The sequence below is a fragment of the Grus americana genome, chromosome 11 (assembly GCF_028858705.1).
Source record: "Grus americana isolate bGruAme1 chromosome 11, bGruAme1.mat, whole genome shotgun sequence".
NCBI lineage: Eukaryota > Metazoa > Chordata > Aves > Gruiformes > Gruidae > Grus > Grus americana.
The window spans coordinates 14,476,394-14,500,162 of NC_072862.1; the positions used below are offsets into that span (position 1 = coordinate 14,476,394).

General features: G+C 37.2%; 1 protein-coding gene across 2 annotated transcripts in view; it reads left to right on the plus strand.

Moving 5' to 3' along the window:
- Positions 1-17,739, plus strand: part of IL17RD (interleukin 17 receptor D) — a 64,239-nt gene extending 46,500 nt beyond the window's left edge. For both annotated transcript variants that reach the window (XM_054838759.1, XM_054838758.1), the window contains exons 4-13: positions 869-987; positions 1,440-1,560; positions 3,670-3,714; positions 3,814-3,965; positions 4,748-4,813; positions 5,379-5,433; positions 6,383-6,493; positions 8,180-8,364; positions 11,066-12,002; positions 14,242-17,739. In XM_054838759.1, the coding sequence (XP_054694734.1) occupies positions 940-987; positions 1,440-1,560; positions 3,670-3,714; positions 3,814-3,965; positions 4,748-4,813; positions 5,379-5,433; positions 6,383-6,493; positions 8,180-8,364; positions 11,066-12,002; positions 14,242-14,357 (1,836 nt within the window). In that variant the 5' untranslated portion in view covers positions 869-939 and the 3' untranslated portion in view covers positions 14,358-17,739. The remainder of the gene's footprint in view (positions 1-868; positions 988-1,439; positions 1,561-3,669; positions 3,715-3,813; positions 3,966-4,747; positions 4,814-5,378; positions 5,434-6,382; positions 6,494-8,179; positions 8,365-11,065; positions 12,003-14,241) is intronic.
- The last annotated feature ends 6,030 nt before the right edge of the window (positions 17,740-23,769 follow it).

The following is a 23,769-nucleotide window of genomic DNA, read 5'->3' on the forward strand; positions in this document are numbered from 1 at the left end:
TGATTTATGTAGCAATTAGCTTACAAAGCTAATTGATAAATACGTATTCTGCCCTACATAATGCTGTTGAAAAGTTGTAATTAGATGGAGTAGTGGTACTTAGTCTTGAAAAACTGTGCAGTGACAGATACCTGAACCACAAAACTATCACAGTCTAAGACTCTGGTATTGTCCTGTGAGAGTCACGTCACCATGGCTCAGTTTAGTCATGTCATGAAGTTATTCTGTGGTGAGAACATTGCAAAGAATTGTGAAGACACTGTTCTGAGAGTTTGTTGTGTTAGAGTAACTTGAAAGAAATGGGTGTAGTTCTGGCATCAGTTATAAATAACTGAAAGCATTCACTCAGTGGAATAAATTCCATTCCATTTAAGTCAAGCTTTCTGTTATCTCATACTATACTAGAACTAAAGAAGTTGTAACAACTACTGTCACTTTAATGTGGTAGTCTCAGAAATGATAGGAAGATGTTGTAAAGGGGTATTTCTATAATTTGCTAGCAAAATGTTACATTTCGTTGCTAATAACGGAAGTGTGAAGTTACTATAAAGCATTCCTGAGGGTGATGAAGGTAATGATAACTTATATCGCACTGATAATTTGGAAGCCCCAGCTGAGATGTGGGCCCCTCTGCTCTAAGCATTACACAAGTATGTAGTAATTGCAGCCTTTGCGAAAGTTTGAATTCTAAATAGGCAAGATAGAAAATGTGGGAAGAACTGACAACAACAGGTATTAAAACACAAACATATTTCATATGAATGGGCAGTTTTATTTTTAAAGACAAATTAAATATATTCAAATTACATAAAATACCACATTATGCGTTTTGAAATGTTCTTCTATTTAAATGCCCTGCTGTTTGCAGGGATTGAGTACCTGAAAGGATTTCGAGTAATACTTGAGGAGTTAAAATCAGAGGGAAGACAATGTCAGCAGATGGTTTTAAAAGATCCAAAGCAGCTCAGCCCCAGTTTTAAACGAACAGTAAGTGTTTTGTTTCAAGAAAAGTTTCACTGTTGCTTGATGGTGTGAGTAGTCTTGAAAGTGTTTATATGCTGCATATAAATCTAAATATGTCTGTATCTAAATATATACACAATGTGCTGCTTATTAGGATGCAGGTTGCTTCCTAAAAGTATTATTCTTTAACTAATGATCGTTGTTGGTCTAGAGACATCTAGTCCCCTTCTATAGCAGCTTTCCTGAAGCTGGAAACTGTCATTTGGGTGACTCTGGAGTGCTGGTGCACAGCTGTAATAGTCCACATCCAACTCCATATTGAGATTCCTCATGTGAATGTGTAATGGATGGGTCGATAAAGGATTCTTAATGTATTAATTTCTGCTTGTGTTTGCAAAACTGTGGGCTTGTTTCGAAAGATACTTTCAGTTATAATAGTTGATTGTAAAATATGTTGCAATCTTGTCTTTTTGTAGGGAATGGAATCCCAGCCCTTCGTAAATCTGAAGTTTGAAACAGATTACTTTGTAAAGATTGTTCCTTTTCCTTCCATTAAAAATGAAAGTAATTATCACCCATTTTTCTTCCGAACTAGACGTAAGTATTGAATGCAATGTAGTATTGCATATCATCTCTTCACCAATGGGTGGGCACACCCCCCTCATGCCCCTTCCCCCCGCCCCCTGCCTTTTAGTTTTCTCAACAAAGAAATGAATGTAGTAGATGATGATGTTAGATGAGTCTGGGTTAAGATAGTTACTGACATAGTCTTTGAAGGAAGATCTGGGTGTTAAGCAGAAAGCGTTTGGATGCCATAGATAAATCTGTGGTGTATGACAATACGTGTTAGGCAGCAACCAGAAAAGTCCCAGGCAGGCTTGAGATGATCTCAGGCTTGCCTACAGCAGGATTGCTCCCGTGGTTCTCAGGAACATTTGACTCATGAAGATGGTTTGCTCCTCCTCCTCTCTGGACATTGTTGTGGTGGGTTGACCCTGGCTGGAGGCCAGGTGCCCACCACAGCCGCTCTCTCACTCCCCTCATTCACTAAACAGGGGAGAAAAGGCATAACGAAACGCTTGTGGGTCGAGATAAGGACAGGGAGAGATCACTCACTAATTGTTGTCACGAGCAAAACAGACCGAACTTAGAGTGGGAATTCATCTAATTTATTACTAAGCAAAACAGAGTAGAGGAATGAGAAATAAAATCAACTCTTAAAACACCTCCCCCCACCCCTCCCATCTTCCCGGGCTCAGCTTCACTCCCGGCTTCAACCTTCCCCCCCTCAGCGGCACAGGGGGACGGGGAATGGGGGTTACGGTCAGTTCATCTCACGGTGTTTCTGCCGCTTCTTCATCCTCAGGGGGAGGACTTCTCTCATTGTTCCCCTGCTCCAGCATGGAGTCCCTCTCACGGGGTGCAGACCTTCAGGAGCAAACTGCTCCAGCGTGGGGTCCCCCACGAGGTCACAAGTCCTGCCAGCAAACCTGCCCTGGCGTGGGCTCCCCTCTCCATGGGTCTACTGGTCCGGCCAGGAACTTGCTCCAGCGTGGGCTTCCCATGGGCCACAGCCTCCTTCAGGTGCCTCCACCTGCTCCGGCGTGGGGTCCTCCACGGGCTGCAGGTGGAATCTCTACACCCCCTCATCCTTCCTCCATGGGCTGCAGGGGGACAGCCTGCTTCACCATGGTCTTCACCACGGGCTGCAGGGGGATCTCTGCTCCGGCGCCTGGAGCACCTCCTCCCCCTCCTTCTGCACTGACCTTGGTGTCTGCAGAGTTTCTTACATCTTCTCACTCCTCTCTCCGGCTGCAAAAGCTCTCTCCAAGTGGTTGTTTTTTTTTTCCCTTCTTAAATATGTTATCACAGAGGCGCTGATTGGCTTGGCCTTGGCCAGCGGCGGGTCTGTCTTGGAGCTGGCTGGCATTGGCTCTATCAGACACAGGGGGAGCTTCTAGCAGCTTCTCACAGAAGCCACCCCTGTAGCGCCCCCCCGCTACCAAAACCTTGCCACGCAAACCCAACACAATTGTGTAGAAGCTCAGATTGTTTTTGGTTTTGAGATGACAGTTTCAAAAATGGACATCTAGAGATAGCTATAGATGAGTACATATAAAATTAGATAGCAACAAATCAAGTTGAATTGCTCAAAATTACTTGGCAACTCTCATTGGAGTTAGAGAGAAGAAACTTGAATACGTTCCTCTGTGCTTAAATAGTATGATGAGAAAGTCCAAGTACCCTTTGGGATGAAATGTTGATATTTGTCCCACTTACGCTTTTTTTGCACTATAAAACTTATAAAAAATATTTTCAAGTCTATCTGTTGATGCAGAGTGCAGTAACATTTGTCTTTGTCATAGTACTCAGCGTACTTATTTACTCTGAGTAAATGTATTTAAGGCTAGTTTCAACTTCCTCTCATGCTGTGCTGTGCCTGGTGCTATCCCTTTTATCTCACTTAGGAATGCTATTTTCAAATTAATGAACCTGTGTTTCTCACAAAGATGAGAAGGGACTTGAAATCATAACGAAGAAGCTAAGTTTGCAAAATATATTTACTCCAGGTATATTAGAGACTGGAAAAGAAATGAGGGTATTGTCTTCAAAATTGTGAACTCCCTTGTTTTGCCCTCCTTCTTCTATTTAAATAGCATAGCATTTTGATACTGTATCATTAATAATTTTTGTGTGTATTTGTAGCATGTGAATTGTTGCTACAGCCAGAAAACCTTGTCTGCAAACCTTGTAAGTAAAATGTAATACTTTTATCTATATTCATCTTATAAAAAGTTACTGTACTTGAAGAGTCACTTTTTTCCATTTCATGAATATCTCCTCTGACAGACTGGAAGCCAAGGAATCTGAATGTTACCCAGCAGGGTTTTAACATGCAAGTCTCCTTTGATCATGCACCTCACAACTTTGGGTTTAGATATTACTTTCTTCACTACAAACTTAAGCATGAAGGGCCATTTAAGCAAAAGGCCTGCAAACAGGTACGTCGCTGACTTTTATAATTCTTAAAAGCACATAAACCTATTAACATTAGATATTCTAAGGTTTTATAGAAGTTTTAGAAACTTAATATAAAATAGTATATAAATACATTCAGTTTTACATTTTTTGAACTGCTTGGTACTATTTATGTAAATAATAATTGTATTGTGATAGCACTCATCAGTCAAAACCAGGCTTGAGGGCTCCATTGGAGTTGCATAGTGTAAGCAAATGGGAAGAGTCTGTTCTCTCTCTCTCAGACCCTACAACTCATTAGTACTTCAAACTGCAGTTTTATTATGTTTGTTATACATATTATTTCCTACTTTTAAATTTCACCTTCACACCAAATGTGACCACTTTACCAATCTGAGATGGTATCGCAAGATAGCTCTCATTTCGGTATGTGCATGGAATTAGGCTCTCTGTGACTTTGTACAGCTATGTGCCTAAATCTTATTATGGGAGCTGCAATTTGCTGTATTTTCCTTAACTTTGGTTAGTATTCAATGGCAAGTTTGTTCTCATTGGTCAGCCTTTCATCCTAAGTCTCTGAAAGCTAGGGAGCTTCAGGGCATAATGTATAATTAATCATATTTTAGTACTGCAGGTAGAGGATTATAGTCCTTGTGTATTTGAATGGAGAGACTTAATTTTGCTGGTTTTAAGGTGTCCTAATACAAGAGGGCACTGTATATAGCTAAATAAATGCGAATGTATGTTTTATTAGGTTTTAAAAGTATGTGAATGGCTTGCAAAGTATTCTCTTTCTTTGATGTAGGAGCAAAACACAGATACTACAAGTTGTGTTCTTCAGAATGTATCTCCAGGGGATTATATAATTGAGGTAATATTTATAAATAGTCATTTGTACAACAGCTAAATGAATAAGTTAATGGAAGTATTAACTCAAATTAAAATATTTCAAGTCACTGTTTTGTAAAATTGGACTTCAGGCATCCCTACTGCATTACCTTAGTCAAGTAAAATTTTTTAGACAGATCATTCTTTACCTTTCCATAGCTTTGCTTCCCAAGGTGCATGGCAGTTTCACCTATGCCTTCGAGTAAAGTTGTGGGCCTGCATAATTCTTGGATCTTTTTTATTTATTTTTTTTTTAAATTGGAATTCTGTAGTTTGGTCAATTTTTACTATACTTAAAAGATGGGTATTTCTCTTGATGACAACAGTATGTGAACTCTGAAAGTTAATGTTACAACATTGTAAAATATATACCAACAAAGACAAATGATTTCACTAATTACTAGTTTGTGATGATATTTAATTTTAACTTTTTGAACAGTAAATGTCTTCACATTTGGTCATGAAAGCTGTTATAGTTTTTTACATACTGCAGAGAATAAATAAAATTAAGTTTCCACAAAATAAAATTCAACTTTTACTTTTCAAAGCTGGTTGATGACACTAATACAACAAGGAAAACAATGCACTATGCGCTAAAGCCAGGTATGAATTTTGGTTTTTAAACAGCATACAGTATGTACCTTATTCATTTAAATTCAGTTTTAATTATGTTGGAAACAAATCTTGATTTGACCTTTGTCTGTTTGCCCTAATCAAGACTACTGAGGCAATTGTGCTGTGATCTTTTGACCTAAAGAAAAAAGAGTAGACATGCACGCTTGTACATACACATCTGCATCTCTGTACATTTATATTTAATACAGTTTAGATCAATATATCATTGGAAATCTCTGTGGGAAAGCCACTTTTGTTGTATATGTGGATATGAAGAATCATAGCCTGTATCTTAATTGTATGCAACTGATGCATGCAGTGGTGTGGAAATAATGTAATGAAAGTGTGAGAGCAGCCTAAACGTGTTGCCTGTCTCTATACTTCAGCCCTGAAATGAAATTAAGCAGTCTGGAAAACCTGTGAGATGAATGCTTAGCATGTCTGTGTATCATATTGGTTACTGAGAAGCTAAATAGGGATTTCAGAATGTAACTGCAGACACAAAACATAACTGCAGATGAAGGCAATGGGCAAAATGGACTGAATCCTAATGCACATTGCTAAAGGTAATCTGTGCAGGAAGACAGTTCTTTTTAAATGGCTAGTTCAGAACCCTGGAAAAAATCTGACAGGTCCAAATGACTATTTCATATCTTACCAAAACTACACTTGGTGTAAAGTTGTTCTCATGGGGGGGAGGTATGAGTTGGCACGCAGCACTTACTACTTACATTAGTCACTCTAATGTGGTGGTGATGGGGTCAATCAGCGTAAAACCTATTTAAAACATCAACATGATTCTTGATTCTACTGTATTTTTGAGAATTACCAGATAATAGTGTACTGCAGCAGTTTTACATTCCCAGTGTGAAGATTTGATTAGATAATTATAACGTAGCTTATTTGCATATGGCTAATTCTGCTTTATTTTTCAAAGTACATTCTCCGTGGGCTGGACCGATAAGAGCTATTGCCATTACAGTCCCTTTAGTTGTCATTTCAGCATTTGCAACGCTTTTCACAGTGATGTGCCGGAAGAAACAACAAGGTAAGATTTATTCAACACAGAGTTCTATTTAAAGATGCACTTTTGCAACCAGAAAAGTCTTAACTGGTAGTTTTATTCCAGAAATACCTTTATCTGAAGAGCTTTCTTTTCTTTTCTACCTCTTTCTCCTTCCTCCCCACAGCTTTTTTGTGTGTTGAAACATACAGCAAATTCTTAATCAGTGCTTGATGGTAATTTGTTGCCATAGAAGATATTGTATCACAAATCAAGACTTCGCTGTAGAAAGGAGAGAACAAAAGAGCTGTGGGGAAATGTTTTTGGTTTTGAGGGGTTTTTTTTATTTGTGAAAGTACTATGTGACCATGTAGAATGCAAACAGATCTGTAAATGGATATATTTTAAACATTCTCTTATTTCATTCAAAAATATCTAATTCATATTTATTTTAAACCAGAAGGAAAATAAAGGCTTGTGATACCAATACAATTCTCAGCAGTCTGGAATACTACCTGTATCTATTATTCTAGATTTGCTCACTTTCCTGGAAGTTGCCTTTATACTTCATCCGACGCCATCTTCCTAAATTTACTCCTTACTTGCAGATGTTTCTCTAAATAAGATTCCATCCCTCTTTGCTGACTTCTCTCTCCTCTGTGTCCAGGAGCTGGCAAGCCACACTTGTTACATTGAGATGTTAAAAATCAGTTGGCATTTTTTTGTAGAATCTAGGGAATCATGTGGTCTCATGAATATGGAAAAAGAGATTACTTCCCCAAACCTCACATATCTGTGTTATCCATCTGAATTTTGGCATTGAGGTATACTGCAAGCGCTGTATGCCATCTGGGTTAAATCCTTTTACCTTCTGGTCTTCTGTGGCTATCCCTTTGCTCACAGCTAGCACAGTTCCAACAAAAAACCCAGACAAATCACGAAGGATTTGTCTACAGAGAGAGTTGTTCCAAAATAGTTATTCCTGATGAATTGTTCTAAATTAAATCCCTAGATGGATATTTGTATTTTGAAATACTCATGCTTTATTCAAATTAGCTCAATCAACTGTAGAACTAGATTGAATTAGTCTGGCATAAGACCAGACTTTTATGTTCCAGCATAAAAGCATCTATACAAGGCAAGAAACACTAATAGGTGTTTTGATTTAAATTAATCATATCTTAATCCAAATCAATGTCCAAACATATGTGTGTGTATATATACCAGAGAGATACTGTATGATATTCTGAAGGCATTTGTGTTCCTGGAGTTTAATATTCTTACCTGGCTTGTGTCTTGTTTGGGTTTTTTTTGAAAAAACAAACAAAAAAACCCCACAAAAAAACCCAACCCAAGAGACTTTGTTATACAGGATATTCTTGATGATGATACATCTTTAAGATTTATAATATTTGAACAGAGAGGAAAAGACTGTTGAAGCTGGGTAGAGGTAAAACAACCTCATTCTATTTATAAAATGAACTTTTCTTGAGTTTACTGAGTTGTACAGTAATAACTGCACATTTCACTTTCCAAGTGTGTTCCACATATGTGTGAAGTCATAAGCTGGATAAATAGACTATGTGCAACTTTTCTTTTTCAGGCTAGAAAGGAAAAAAATATTTTTTGAAAAAAGTCATTACTGTATGCACTGTTAATGAGCCCACAGAAGTTTTAAAAAAAGAAAACCAAGCTTCACAGTGTGAACTGTCTTTCTCTCTTCCAATTTAGAAAATATATATTCCCATCTAGATGAGGAGAGCTCAGAATCTTCAGCATATGCTGCAGGTCTCCATGTGGAAAGACTTCGTCCCCGGCCAAAAGTATTCATCTGCTATTCCAGTAAAGATTGCCAGAAACACATTAACGTCATCCAGTGCTTTGCTTATTTTCTTCAGGACTTTTGTGGCTGTGAGGTAAACTCAACATTTCTGCTGTAAACAGAGTTTCCTTAATTGAAACAGCACCCCAAAAACTCCTAACATGCTTGAAAATGGGTTTTTTTCAGTCTTTCCTTTCCACAGAGATAACTTTTCTTATTTATCTAAATATTTGCTTTATAAATTTTCTTTACTTAGGGATAGGAGCAGATCATAGCCTGCATAAAAAACACCCAAAAACCAAAACAAAAAAACCCCACCAAAAGCCAGAATAGTGGAAAATGTGTACTGCATTGATTCCAGGGCTTGCTTTCAGCCACGTTTTAGCTTGTTTCATATTAACTGCTTTTTCTGTTTAGTAGGTCTTGCATCTTTATGGTCAGTAGCCACAAAGAGGTATTAGTGTCTTCCTGATATACTTCAGTATTCCTAAAATACATTTTATATTGTAATTTTAAAGTAGTTGAATCTATCAAAACTCCTACTCATAGAGCAAAATCTGTGTAATTAGGATTAAATGTTGACATTATGTATTATTTTTTATTGATTTTTATTTTTTTACTTCCCTTCTGTTCCATTAATGCTGTAAAATCAGCATTTCTCTTTCTTGGTTTTGATGTAAAGCTATGAGAAAGACATTCAAATTGTTAGTTTGAACAACTAGGCTTAGAATCTCAGTTGGCTTTCTAAAATATAACCAATATGTGCCTAGTCTTTCATTTTTTCCACTGTAAAAAGGCAAGACAATTGTTAGTCTTTTTTTTTGCTGGATTTAACCCTGCCACCGCAATTTTAAATGTATGAACTGGAACTGTTTTTTCAACTATACGGCAAGTCTGACCTCTCGTGGCCATACACAGTAACATAACCGGTGCCCCACACGTTTCAGGGTCTTCACCATTTATTCATACGTTTAAAATGGTTCAAGTAAGGTGTTTTATAAGTAACTTACTTGAATCCCCTTTTTAGAGATGTACTTTAGCCTTGCTACACCATCCCTCTCTGGAGGGAGCTGTTACCGTTATAACTATGTACCATGGAACACTTGGTATCAGGCATCATTTAAGATTTATATAATAAAATATTGATAGCATATACATAGAAAAATAATATGTGTTGTTATTATTAAAGTTGTAGAGTTTAATATAAAAAGTGATGCTCAATGCATAACGGAACAGTTGCACAAGTATTTTTCATAAGGAATTGGAATGTTTTCTCATAAAGGACAAAACCAGTGGCATTTAACAGCCATTTAAAATAATAACTTGACCATACGAGAAATCCTTTCTCACAGATAGATCAGACAGTGTTTTGAAGAACAGAAACAAAAACAGACACAAAAAACTACCTGCACTGTACCTTTATCAGAGTATCTCCCAAGCAGCTGTAAAATCACTTCTCTTCCCCATGCATGGAATGGAACAGTTCAGGTGGAAGGGACCTAGAGTGATCATCTGGTCCAACTGTGTGACCCCTTCCTGCATCATCACTGTCTTCCTGTAGCTGACCCTGCCATAACAGTTTCATGAGTTGTCCTGTTTTAGGCAGGCATCCACCTACTCTCTGTTTTCTGATATGGCAGTTTTCCACTCTGCTATGGGTGATACAGCAGAGTAAAAATACTTGGTTGTCTGGAGAAGTGCTTAAGATAAGACTATAAATGGTTTTGATGTGTATCTATTATGAAAGTTTATTGCATCAATTTTTTTCTGTTATTCCACTGCTTATTCTTTCTTTCATGAGATAAAGCATTGTGTCCTTCATCTTGGTGTACACAGGCATTTCAGACCACGTAATGGTTCAGAAAATTTACAAAGTACAAAATAAAACAACTCTTAACGATAAAATTGTCAGAGCTTTCTTATCAGAGATAAGCTGCTGCTGTTTTGCATCCTAACTGAAAGGATTCAGTGTGATAGGCACTAATTATGTTTGTATCTAGATATGAAAATTCTTGGCATCAGACTTCATTAATATGCAAAAGATGATAAATGAATGTGGATTTCCATCACATTCAGCACATTAAGGACCCAAATATACAACAGTTAACTTGTTTGCGGCAGGCATGATACTTTGTTTATTGTGGATTGATGATATCTAATTTGATCAGATAAGTAAATAGCAATTTACTTGGTCCAGTGATATTTTCTGTGATCTTTTTATTCCCCGAGAAATATTGCCATGTACCAAATCCATAGTGGTTTTAGTTTTTAAGGAACTGCACAGTTTACATTCAGTTACTTGGCTTTGCACTGTTACTTGTTGATTCCATAAATTTACACAGGTGTAATTAGGTATGTTTTTCTTTAAGTAATAAATAAGATGCAAAATGTGTTCATATAGTAACTAGCATTCTTGTTTTAAAAAAAAAAATGTCTGGAAGGTTTTCCTTTTTACCTTAGTAATTCACGCTCTTCCTTAGCCCAGTGAAATATTCAACCCACAGGCAAAGTTTAGAATGAATGTGAGGCCTTGCTTATTTTGGGGAAAACTACTGACATAGTATCACTGATTCCAGTTTGTCCACTATCAATGCTATGTTAATTATTACTTATTTCTCTTTTAAAAGAGCTTATATTAGCATCAAGGACAAGCTATAGCTTAACTAATCATTAATTCTCAATTGTCGGATAAATACAAGCTGACTCACTGAGTTATAACTCATTTAAATTTTATTAGCAAATATGTCTAATGATCTAATAATGAATATCAACCAGAATGTTCTTTTCTTTTCCAGGTGGCACTAGATTTGTGGGAAGATCTAAAAATTTGTAAAGAAGGCCAGAAAGAGTGGCTTATTAAAAAAATAAATGAGTCCCAGTTTATCATCATTGTGTGTTCCAAGGGAATGAAATACTTCGTTGAAAAAAAGAACTGGAAACACAGAGGGGTAACCAAAGATGCAGGAAAAGGAGAACTCTCTCTGTTTGCTGTGTTGACTGTTGCAGAGAAGCTTCGTCAAGCAAAGCAGAATTCAAATGACCTCTGCAAGTTCATTGCAGTCTACTTTGATTACTCCTGTGAAGGAGACATCCCTGGTATTCTGGATCTAAGTACAAAATACAAACTCATGGACAATCTCCCTCAGCTGTATTCGCATTTACACTCCAAAGATCTTAGTGTACAGGATTCAGAGGTGTTTCCCGTTAACATTAGTAAAAGGAATTATTTCAGGAGCAAATCTGGGAGGTCTCTTTATGTTGCCATTTGCAATATGCATCAGTTCATTGATCAGGAACCAGATTGGTTTGAGAAACAATTTATTCCTTTCCCTCCACCTTCTTTACATTACTCGGAGCCTGTCATGGAAAAATTTGATTCAGGCCTGGTTTTAAATGACTTAGTGAATAAACAGGTGATGGATAGCGATTTTTACCTGAAAACAGATATAAATATTTCAGTGGGGAATTCAGACTCTCACTGTATAATTCAGCACTTAAACCTTGGAGAAGATACAGAAACTCAGGACATTCAAGGTGGTGGCAGCTCTGTTCTTCAGCCATTGTTACATGTTGTTAAAGCTTCAAATCTTAAAGATATGCCTCGAGATTCTGGAATCTATGATTCGTCTGTTCCTTCATCTGAATTATCTTTACCTTTAATGGAAGGACTATTGACAGACCAAATTGAAACATCTTCCATTACAGGAAGTGTTTCATCATCATCAGGTTTAGGTAAGATACAGTGATGTTTTATAAATTGTATTCCATTATTATAAGCATATTTCTACCATCTTAAAATATGTGAGGCGTATAGAAGGCTGCAGAGAAAGGTAAGTATTGTATAAAGACAGTAAAAAAGTGACTTTAGAAAAATGAGTCTTTTCCTTAACTTATTGTGGGTGAGGATTCTTAGCTAAGTAAGATTTCACTAAAATTCTATTAATAAGTCACTTCGCATGAATTGACCTATTATTGGAGAGATGGCTTCTCTGTCTTCCAGGAACTCCTCGGCAGCTGGGATACTTGGCTGACAGCTGTGAGGTTTAATCAGGAGGGTGATATGGTGAAGCATTCTTACAGAATGGCTGTAAATCTAAAACTGACATCCTACGTTGCTCCAGCATATACTAGAACCTTTAGGGATATAGTGTGTACTGTGGTTAACTCAAGTTTCAGAATGACATTAGTCTTCTCATTGGATATGGGGCTGGGTGGAATGAACAAATGGGTTTCAGTGGAGGAATTTAAATGCTTGGAAGACACACTCCAAAATAGATACCCAGCTTAGACAGCTACTGTTAGAAGGTGTAAATACTGCCTCAGGCTATATAAAAAGCTGATCTGACCTTACTAGTTACAGTACATTGAACTGGCATCACAACTTCATCCATGTGGAATGTTCCAGCAATTGTATTCATAGGACAAAACTGCTGTTGGATGAGATTTTCCGTAAGCAGCTACAACAGGTGAATGTTGCATTTTGATGGTGGTATGTTCCTCTTCTTTCTTGAATGAGTGTTGACAGTGAGCTAATTTGTTAGACTGTTCTATTGACTAAATGGGTTATTTTTTATTATTATTCAGATAATTTATAACTAATGTTTGATGCCAGAATCATCTTGGGGGCAGAGAATATAGATGTTGATTTACAGATATAGCATTTATATCTATAGGCTAGATAGTCTATAGGACAAAATAACTAAACCCTGAAAACTTTTCAGGCGGAAAAAAATACAAATTCAGTGATTTTTTTTTTTTTAATTATTATTACATAAGCCACACATATTCTGTTATGGTTTCAAAATTAGTATTATATTCTTTAATTTCCTGCCATCTTCTAACATAGCCTTTTCTCACATATGTGGGAAAACTTACAGATGATATCTATAAAGGTTCTAGTGTTGGATGAAAGCAGGATTCTGGTTTAAAATTTATGGCCTCTCTGTAAGAATGCTTTACCAGTATTCTCCTGATTCAATCACAGAGCTGTCAGCTGGGTATCCCAGCTGCCAAGGAGTCACTGGAAGAAAGAGGCAGTCTTTCCAGTAATTAATTCTCAAGTCACATACCTACTTGTTAACATGTTTCAGCTATAGAGGTTGAACATTATAGCACTAGCTGGTAGAGTTGGATCTTAACACTGATATTGCAACACCTTAAGAATTCACAATAACTTCTGCCATTTTTCCATCCGCTGTCCCTGTCCAAACGCAGTACCCTGACTGACTCCCACTCAAACCTCCCCTCACTCAACCACAGTCCTAATTGGGTACAGAGTACATCATCTGCCTATTTGAGTGCAACCCATTAAATCTTTTTACTGCCCAGACATATTTATAAAAAAATGGTTATAGCCCTAATACTTATATGCCTAATGATGAGAGCAGTAGATAAAATTTTTTAGCTTTTATTCTTGTTCTGAGAGTTGGACATGTCCAACTTACTACTCTGAATTCATAGTACCTAGTTCTGGCTACCTATTTTTTTATCCATTACTTGGTCAGAACAGAAGTGATAGCCCTGTCATTTAGCATCTCAAGGTAGATCTTTCCTTTGTTCTTTAAAGGACAGTTTGATGTAATCTTTTGACTTAAAATCATAAGTCATGTAATTTGTAATACTTTCTATCTTTCAGTGCATTTCATGTGCAGACTACTGATCTGCAAAGAAAAGATTCTCAGGCATCATCAACTGAAGTTCAAACCAGTTTAATTTTGGGGAAGTACCAACAACCAAACCTTTACTAGGGCCATTCACTAATAAGGTCTTCTCCAAGAAGCCCTGCCTGGGGAGAAAATTTGTGTTCTTTAGATAAGGAGTTACTGACCGTGGTAGTTCAGCCTCATGAATGTATTGGATTGTGATCCGGGGGGGGGGGGGGGGGTTTGTAAGTTTTCTTTGTTTCCTAAATGTTGACCAAATATAACATCAGTATTTCAATTAATGAACCTTGGGTTTTTTCCTTTTATAGGGGAAGAAGAACCTCCTGTAATCACTGCCACAAAATTCTTAGTGCCTGGAATATGTAAAGCAGAACTTCATTGCCATATCCATACTGATGAACTGCAGGCAATTGCTCCTTTATAATACATTACAACATTGTTATGCATTGCCACTTTATCAACAGCCTCTGTTTGTGCTTTAACTACCACACTGTCTCAGCACTAAATCTGCTTGAAGGAACAAATACTCCTTGAAGAAGATCTGTTATTCCTAAGGGATTTTTTTTTATGGCCAGTAAACTTGAATATTTTATAAAATCTTTCATGATTTGAAAAATGCAGCGTGGAAAAATAGATGAGAATACATTTCAAAATTATTCCTATTACTAATTTAAATGTCATGATATTACACTGTTTACAGATGCCATAATCAAAATTGACTTTTTTCTCTGCTAGAAATAATCTTGCAACTGGACATAAAATAGCTTGGAACATTAAGTCTTAGTAAATTTTGTAGTCCAGCCTCTAGTTTTAAGTGCTGACATACTTGATGGCAGGAGTGTTGTAGCAACTGAGAGCAGGGTTTTTTTCAGAAGCAAGATACAATGCCAAAGGTGAGATCAAGAAATTCTCCATCAGAAGAAATAATTTTATTTTAGAAATGTTTGAGCTCCTTTCCTCACAGTCTCCTCTCTTTCCCAAATGTTCATGTGTCTCAGTATTTAATTTCAGATAAGTGCATGTCTCCCTCTTCTGTATGATTCTTCTATCTCTTTTCCACAATCTGGCTATGATGACTCACAAATAGTACCATACTGAGTCTGAAGTATCAGTTTTGTAATAGACAAAAATATAAATCCTGCATATGCTGAGTGATACCATGGAAACTAAGTTTCCTATTTTCTTCCTGGAAGGGCTAATATAAAGAATACTTTAAAGAGGTGGGGGAAGGAAGACCAAATCTTGTATTTAAGACATCGTTGTGGATTTGTTCAGCCATGAGATGAATATGCTTTATGGGGGATTTCATATTATCCTTCAAGGACATGCTGCTACAAAATCACCTGGGGTAAAACAAGATAAGCAGTTAACAGGCATGAATGCTTCGCTTTGTTTTGAGTCAGCCAGTAAACAGAAGCCTATGAGTTATTTGGCAGTTCACACTACTTATCATTACTAAGGGATTAAGATAATATAATATTACTAGTGTTAGAGTAACAAAAAATGCTAAAACTACAACTGGACATCTTTATCAAAAGACACAGAGCATGCATGTCCTTTCTTTTGTAGTGACCAGGTAGGTATACCATCATCCAAAATATCCCTGCTGTTTCCAAACAGCAACATGTCATAAGTAAAACCCATCTATGTAACTGCACTTCTAGGCACTGTTACAATAAGCAGGATAACAGTAAAAGACACCATATCAATGTGCCTTTGCTAGTTTTGCTCATGGAGTCAGATTCTTTCTCATTTAACCTGTCTTTGCATTCCACTAACAAGAGGTTACTTTAGGAATACATCAAGGGAGAACTCAAACACCTCAAATATTCTCTCAATTTTGATAGATGAGAATTAGATGTTGCTAACTGTTACATTGTATTATCCATTTTAATAGCATGAGCTAGAACTATTAAACCAGTGATGATTTTGGCTGAGTAGCTTTAAAGCTCCTGGGTTGGGTTTTTTTGGGTTTGGTTGTTTTGGGGTTTTTTTTGTCAGTTTATATTTAATCATTTGAATTTCCAAACAAAAGACTCTTGAAATTGTTTTCTCAGATGGAGTAGGAAGGTGCTGTAACAATTATTTGATCATAACCACGATGGCAGAACTCCGGCATGCTTTGCAATTGTAACATGGAATTCTGTGATCAACTAGATGTGTGTGTCAGATTTGGAGGGCCTTGTCCATTAATGTAATGTTCCTTACTCTTCCTGTTTTCTGAATTTGAAAGAACACTACCTGGAAAACCTCAAACTTGCAATACCTAAGTAAGTTTAGGTAGTTTTACACACATAGTGAATCATCTGCACCTTCAGTGATTTTTTTTTTTTTTAAATGATGTGCCTTGGGCCGTACTGAAAGCAAAATTCTTGATGTTTTCCCATTCTTTGAAAAATACCTGGGTCAAAGTAGGCAGAATAATCTAGAGGTGAATGCTCCTCCACTAAATCCAGGTATGAAGGATCTTGATTCAGTGTGATTCTGGCACATTTACTAGAGAAAGAGTTTGGATTGATAAGACAAAGACCAAAAAGTTACCAAACTTGTGTGCCGAAGAGCTGCTGTGCATAGAAATGCCAAAGCTGCAAAACATGAGGAGGAGGCAATTTCTTAGCAGTTAGCTGGTGAAGGTAATGCTGCTTTCCTCTGTGGAAAGTCGCAGCTCACATACTGTTATTTTATGCCAGACTAAAGATTGGGAAGATTTCCTGGTTCTGTTAAATTCATTAGCAGAATTGGTATTACTTAATGGAATTAGGTTTTCATTTTGAGCTCTAAGAAAGCTGAGTTTTGAAAACAAAGGCAGTTGCACAAAGAATCACTTGTCATTAATGTTTTTATTTTTATTTCTTCAAAATTTGCTGTACAATCCCACAAATCTTATTTTTTTAATTATAAAAGATTTATGCAGATGCCAGTCAAATCTGTTGGGGGCGGGGAGAAGACAAGAAGAATTCCTTCATTCATTCTTAGCATAAGGTGGAAACAGCATATTATGTGTCCTCAGAAGACAGAGAATATAATTAGTTGAAAATTTAGAGTAGGACAAGCCTACACTTAAAATATACAAAATTGAGAAAAGTAATACTTAATGTGTTTTAGTATAGCTTTTTTACAAAGCCACAGTACTTTGAAAAATTAGAAGAATATTGCGTGTATTGAGATACTGGAAGGACATAGTACTGAATTTGCAAGGATTCTGTATTTTCCCTCCAATGAGAATAACAGCAAAAGCCTTGTAAAAATATTTTTAAAACAAATATATATTAATACACATATTAGAAGTTAGCTTACTACTATTTTCAGCATTAGTAAACTGAACAGAATGTTAATTTCTACTAGACTCAAGTGTGTGGACATTGTTTGGATGTTTTAAAATGTATTTTCTGGGAGGATGGAAAAAACATTGGAAAGCTGAAGGTTCAAAATATGGCAGGGTGTTCAACATTTTGAATGATGAGTATAGTTGTTGCCATAATTTGCACCTGTACATAAACACATCAACTGTTGAAAATAGAATGCAGCTGACATTTGCAGAAATAAAATTTTCATGATGCTATAATTTAGACGGTAAATATACATTTTTTTTTTCCACTTTCTTTCATTGGGCTTTTTCTTAGTAGTATAAGATGACTTGGCTTATGCACACCACACAAATAACCAGACTCTCTAACTGCTATTCATACTGTACATCTGGAAGTAAAACAGATATTTTGATGAATTGTTAATATAGTTAAGCAACTGTAGGAAACTTTAATTTTCTAAAACTTTTGTATTGGACAGACTGGGTCTGATTTTTTTTTTTTAAATAAAACTGCCTTAATATGATTTGATGTAATTATTTTTCCTGTATCCTCCCTGAAGGTCTCCTAGCAGTACATGGTTCTCTATGTCAAGTGAAACCTTTCCACACCAACTACAAAACTATAATAACTTGGATTGGATTAATTTTTGTCAGAGAAGATGTGATAATTACTAAGATTTATATGCTTTTTGTTTTCACCCAAGTGGATTTCAAACCACTGTTCCAGTCAATGAGCCCTGCAAACTGTAATTTCAGGGATAAGACTTGAAACCACTTGTATTCCTTATGTTGCTCAGGTAAATGGAAGGTTTTTATCATGGACTTTTGGTCTGGCATAATCAAACTTAGAATGCTATAGAAAAATCTGTAACAAGTCTGTAAAACTTGTTATTATTGAACACTTGAACTGCTCACCTAATATCAGATAGTTTGCATACATATTAGCTATGTTAAATTTACAGGATGATGATTATAATGTTTATACCTGTTGTCTTTGGGCCTCTATGCCGCAATTCCTAATTCTGTTCCTATCACCAGGTAAATCAGAGACATTCTGAAGGGTCACTAAGCATGTGAATAGTTGCATTAGTAATTCAAAAGGAAATTTGATAAGTTACTTGTCTGTATCTGAACTGGATTTATTTGAGATGTGTTATCCATGTGTATATTCTGCAGTCCCAATCTCTCTATCGTCTGCCTCGGAGCCCTATACATGAGGGACTTTGTGGTTGAAAGAAAATGGAAAGAAGGTGTTGCTCTCGTTCCTACACCCTCAGATTAAAACGTGAGAACTCTCAGGATGCTTTCCTGATGTTTGGGAACTGTTGGCCAAAATTCTTACACCTTGAGGATGTTGAAAGATATGCTTCAACGTGAGGAGGTGCATATGGATAATAAATCTCAAAAAAACTTAAGGAAGTAAGCTCTCATTTTTCTTTTTTTATCTTGCATTTAAATATTGTGGACTTGATACTGAAATACCCCAAAAAACCACCTTACACACAAAAAAAACCCCAAACAAAACCAAAAACACACACCCCCCCCAAACCACACAACAGTAACATTTTTTGAGTTATAGTGAAAGATATGCACTGCACACAATATGTACATTGAAACCATAACTGGTCAGACCTGAATTATTTCTAAAAGGTCAGAAGTTAAAAGCTGTGCTATGAATCAGCTGAAGGAATTTTTCCCTCTATCTGCTATAAATTATTTTATTTTACTTGCTATCAACTGTTGCTGTTTCTCAGACTGATAAAAAACCAGAGCAATGGTCAATTTATATCTTATAACAGGATACAATTTCATTCTTTATTCTCTTAGAACTGATTTAATAAAGTCTGATTTACCTATGATGTTCATTTTTATGGGCAGCTGCACTGTTGACAATGATTTCATATTTGTAGCAACCCATGGAAAAAGTAGAGATTGGTCATATTGTCCTGTTCACAAAAAGCAGAGGGAAAGGAAGTGTTCTTTCCTCGATGTCAGATGTCACCTCGATGACCAGAAATTGAAATGCTTGCCCAGACCTACCTCAATGCTAAAAGCTCAGTTCTTAGAGATTTTAGTATTTTACTCTGATGCAGATACTAATAAACTATTAATAGACATAGTAGTTATAATAGTAAATATCAGTGCAAGAAGAAATTAGCATCTGGAGAATTTTCATCAATTAATAAATAACCTTAATTTTTAATGGATAGGAAGCTGTAACATTCAAGGCTGATTTACCACAGACATCAAACTACTTTTTTTTTCCAGATTCTGCTGGTAGTTTTACAGGCCTTGATAATAGATGGAAGATTGAACTAGCGTGAGTGAGTGTATGGAATGCCGTCCTGTTGAGCTGCTGATTTAGCTGGAATTCTAACTATTTAGTTGCTACTAGTGTGCAAAAAGGTCTGCTTGGAGAGAGGCAGTCTCGTTGATTATGCAAGTCAGGTAAACTTATTTCATAATAGTCTATAGAATTGGTATTTTTTTTTCTCCACAGGGGAAGTATGCACCTGTGGTTTCATGTAATTGTAAATGCTGTAACGCGTGTATGCTCCCTGTGCAAATTCTGTATTAACCCTTTGACTGTAAATCAACATCAAATTGTTCAAGTAACTTGCTCTGAATTCCTGTAACAGCCAACCATGTTTATGATGAGATTTTACTCAACCAAAAATATTTGGCTATTGATAATCATAATTTCCTAGGGAATATAACATTTCTTACTAACAGACATGGGACCCAAGATTATACAAAGGGCCTGGGAGACTGAAACAGTGTTTTTCCCATATCAGTGTAAAGCAACCTTTGGAGGCTACACTCTGCCTTTTATTGGAATATTGACTATTGCCAACAACTGCAGACCAAGAGTTCTTTATTACCTTTAACAGTACACTGAAAATACCGCTCAAACCTAAAAATTTTATTTCTAACCCAATTACAGAGGATTAAACTTCACAAAAGACTGGATGCCTAGCATAGCGAAAGGGAAAATTAAACACTTAGGGAAAGGACTTGTTTTATTTATTTTTACATAGTTACCAAACTAAAGTGTGGTTCTAAGAAAAAATTCCCAGAAGGATTTTTACATCGAGGAAACATGTGCCAAGAATATTTTCACTGCAGCTAGCTACTGCCTGGTGAAAGTAATCTACGCTGCAAGCTGCAGAACAATAATCATGATATAAAAGTCTTTTTCAGTAACATTTTCTAAACCTTTTATGAATGCTGTGGCCACACCCTTTTTAGTAATGCTTTATTTCTCAGATGATTCAACCGATTTTCATGGGTCTGGTTATGAAATCAGATACTAACAACGTGAGTGGGACATACATTAGAGGAATTGTTTGGTGAGTCACAAGTCAGATTTTTCTTCCTTCAAGTGCACAACTGGGGATATAAAGGCCGTAGGCAAGTGCTGTTGTCCTCATTTTACATGAGATATAGATAGCAACTAGATCCACTTCAGAGCAGAGATGAGGCTGGTGTCAGCCAAAGACAGAATGCAGGCTTAATCTTGAGCCATAATGGTGTTCCTTTCAACAGTCTGTACCCAGTCAGTGTATCTAGTCAGAGATACCATTATTGCAGCTTTTGCCATTTTGCAATAACCTGCACGACAGAACAATCAACAGGGCACTGTTTTACGCACCAAACAAGTTCTGTAGCACCCCTGCAACAAGTCATCTACTGACGGAGCGTGGTGGGAAACAGAGGGCTGCACAGCAAAGGCACAGCAAGAACTGCAAGAGAACGAAGAGGTAGATTTGGGGCAGACATTAAGCAATGTGTTTTATTTCCTCTACAATATCCCACAGAGACCTCTGAAGTGCGAGTTAACTTAGGGCCGCCTTTTGACAGAGTCTGCAGGGGCCTGTTTCAGCCCCATAGCACTCCTTGGTGCTACTTCTCCTCTAGAAGTGCATTGCTTGCTGTGAACCTGGTTTGCAAGAATGACTTCTTTATAATTTTGATGAAAATCAGGAGTGATTTCATTACTGTCAATTACATCATACTTATTTTAAAATAATTAAAACTGAGAATAGAATTAGACCTACTTGTCTTTAGCAATGTCTAGTACAGGGGATGTACCCATAAAAGTCATTAGTCATCAAAAGAAAGGAAACTCTACTCTTTATTGTAGCTTTTGCAAACATGCCAAGGTGTGATTTAGGTGTTAGGAAGGAAACCACCACCTCTCTGCAGAAGAGTTGGACAATGCTCAGCTACTGAGGGTGGAGTGAGATTAATAGTTACAGTGAATCAGGAAAGCAGGGCAGGATTCTTATTTCTAAACTTTACCCTATTTGCTTAGACTGCCTTCAGATCTGAGAAATACAGGTACATTTATTTGAATATTCCTGCTCTTACCCTTATTTTAGCTTGTTAAAAACATACCTTTTTAAAGTATAACTGTCAAATATCACTATATTTTAAGATAATGTTTTGAAGTAATAACACATTAACACTTGCATTGTGTATTTTGCATACTAAAGAAAATTTCATGCTCATTAAGATTTAAAAATGTTGAACAAACAACAATTGCAAGTTGCGTTATATAGTTTATCATCTTAAAAAACAGGAATTACAAATTAGTAATTACCAAAAAGTGTTAAATCTCCCTGGACAACATTTTTAGTTGATGTGGTAGAGTACATTCCGGTGTGGTATATAGTTATAGAATTTACATCAACTAATCCTTCATTCCCTGTGTACATAAGTAAGCGGAAATTTTGAGGACACATAAAATAGACTAAAAGTTAAAGGTCTCTAAACAGAGCATCTCTTCCTATTTCTGGATAATTAATACCAAATGAAGCTTTAAAACAGGGGTCTAAAGCTGTCACTTTACAGGCATGGTAAGTCCTGAATAAAAAGTGGACAGGCACTTGCTGCCTGTTGCAGCCCTGCTTTTTTAACAAGCACCACTTCAGTGGCACTGCCAAAGCAGGGGGTGGGACGTCTGTTTTCTAGTTTTCTTGGCAGCAGCCATGATGAAGGCTCAATGTTTCAGGAATCCATCAGAAATAATCTAATCAGATTTGAGCAGCCTCAAAGATTTCTCAATTCTGCTAATTATATCAATAATGCTGGGAGCCCGGGTTTTGCCCATAACATAGTGTTGATTAAAACATAAATCCCTGTGTAGCTAACTTTGCCATAGGGCTAGAAAAGGGTAAGGTCTCCATATGCCTAATTTATGTGAATTGCTACTTTAGGAGCAGAAAAAAGTAGTTATAAAACTACTATGGCTATTTTCCAGTTGAATTGTTCCTAGTTTAAAAAGAATATTTCACCTTAAGAATCATTTTCTTTAAATGTGACTTTAATTCCACAGAGTTTTCATACTGTGTAAAGTGGAGTTCAGGTATTACTTTACTATCCCAAACTGGAGAAATTAAATGGAATTTAAGATATTTACTTAAAAAGAAACAAGGTCTGATGTTCGTATGTCTATACTGCGTTTCTAGCCTCAGCAATTTGAAGCCAATGAAAGATTGAATCTCACTGCAAGATGTTAGGTTTTAAATGGAAAGCCTAACCATAGCTGAGAAGCACAATTAATTATTCTATTTTAAAATATTTCTGGTGTCTGGGCGACAAAATGTGGTGAGCTACTTTTCATCTTTTATTGTTGTTTTTCCATTGGCTGTTTTATGTTGGCAATACTGCTACTGAAAAAGACCTACCACCTACATTTCACTCGAATTTGCATGTGTTAAGTGATATAATTGTTAGTATTTATTATTATACAGTACTAGTGCCCATAGACTTTGGTGACAGAAAATAAGATTATCTTTACCAGGTACAGTACAAATGCATACCAGATAGATTACAAGTTCTTTAGATGAGGACTATTTCTTCTATCTTCACAGCTCTAATTTTTTTTCGTGATCAGTAGGCCTTCCTAGTATATTTCCACACCACTTTCCTCCAAAACAGACATGCTTGTTATCATCTGTACATTATCTGTCACCAGGTTGTTGACCTAACGGGACCTACTCCTGGTCACTTGCTGTTAATCTCGTTCGAGATTCTCGGCGTGGAACGGGTGCCATTTGCCTTTTTTTGGTCGTCGTCTTCCTTAACTGTTTTGAACACCAACGTGCCTGTGGGAACTGAGCTTCCAGGGCGGCACAAGCCGCACAAAGCCCGTGGCACGGTCATCGGGAACAAGGCGACGTGCCGGGACACCTTCCCACCTCCGGCGTTTCGCAGGTCCCGGCTTCCCCAGCCGGGAGGGCTCAGGGGGAGGCCGGGAAAGCGAAGCCCGGAGCCCTGGGAAGAGGCAGGGGCCCGTTGGGCCACCGCTGCCCCGGGCCCGAGCGGCGGCCCCTCGCCGAGGCTGGCAGTTCTGAAGGGACCCAACGGGGAAGAGTGGAAGGGAGGGATGCACAACAGAGGAGCAGATGGGAGTTGGGAACGGGCAGACCGAGCGGGAAAAGCGGAGAGCCAGGCGGGGTGGGGGGCGGCAGGCGGAGCGCCGAGCCGCGGGGCGGGCCTGAGCGGTGGAGAGGGGCGGGCTCGG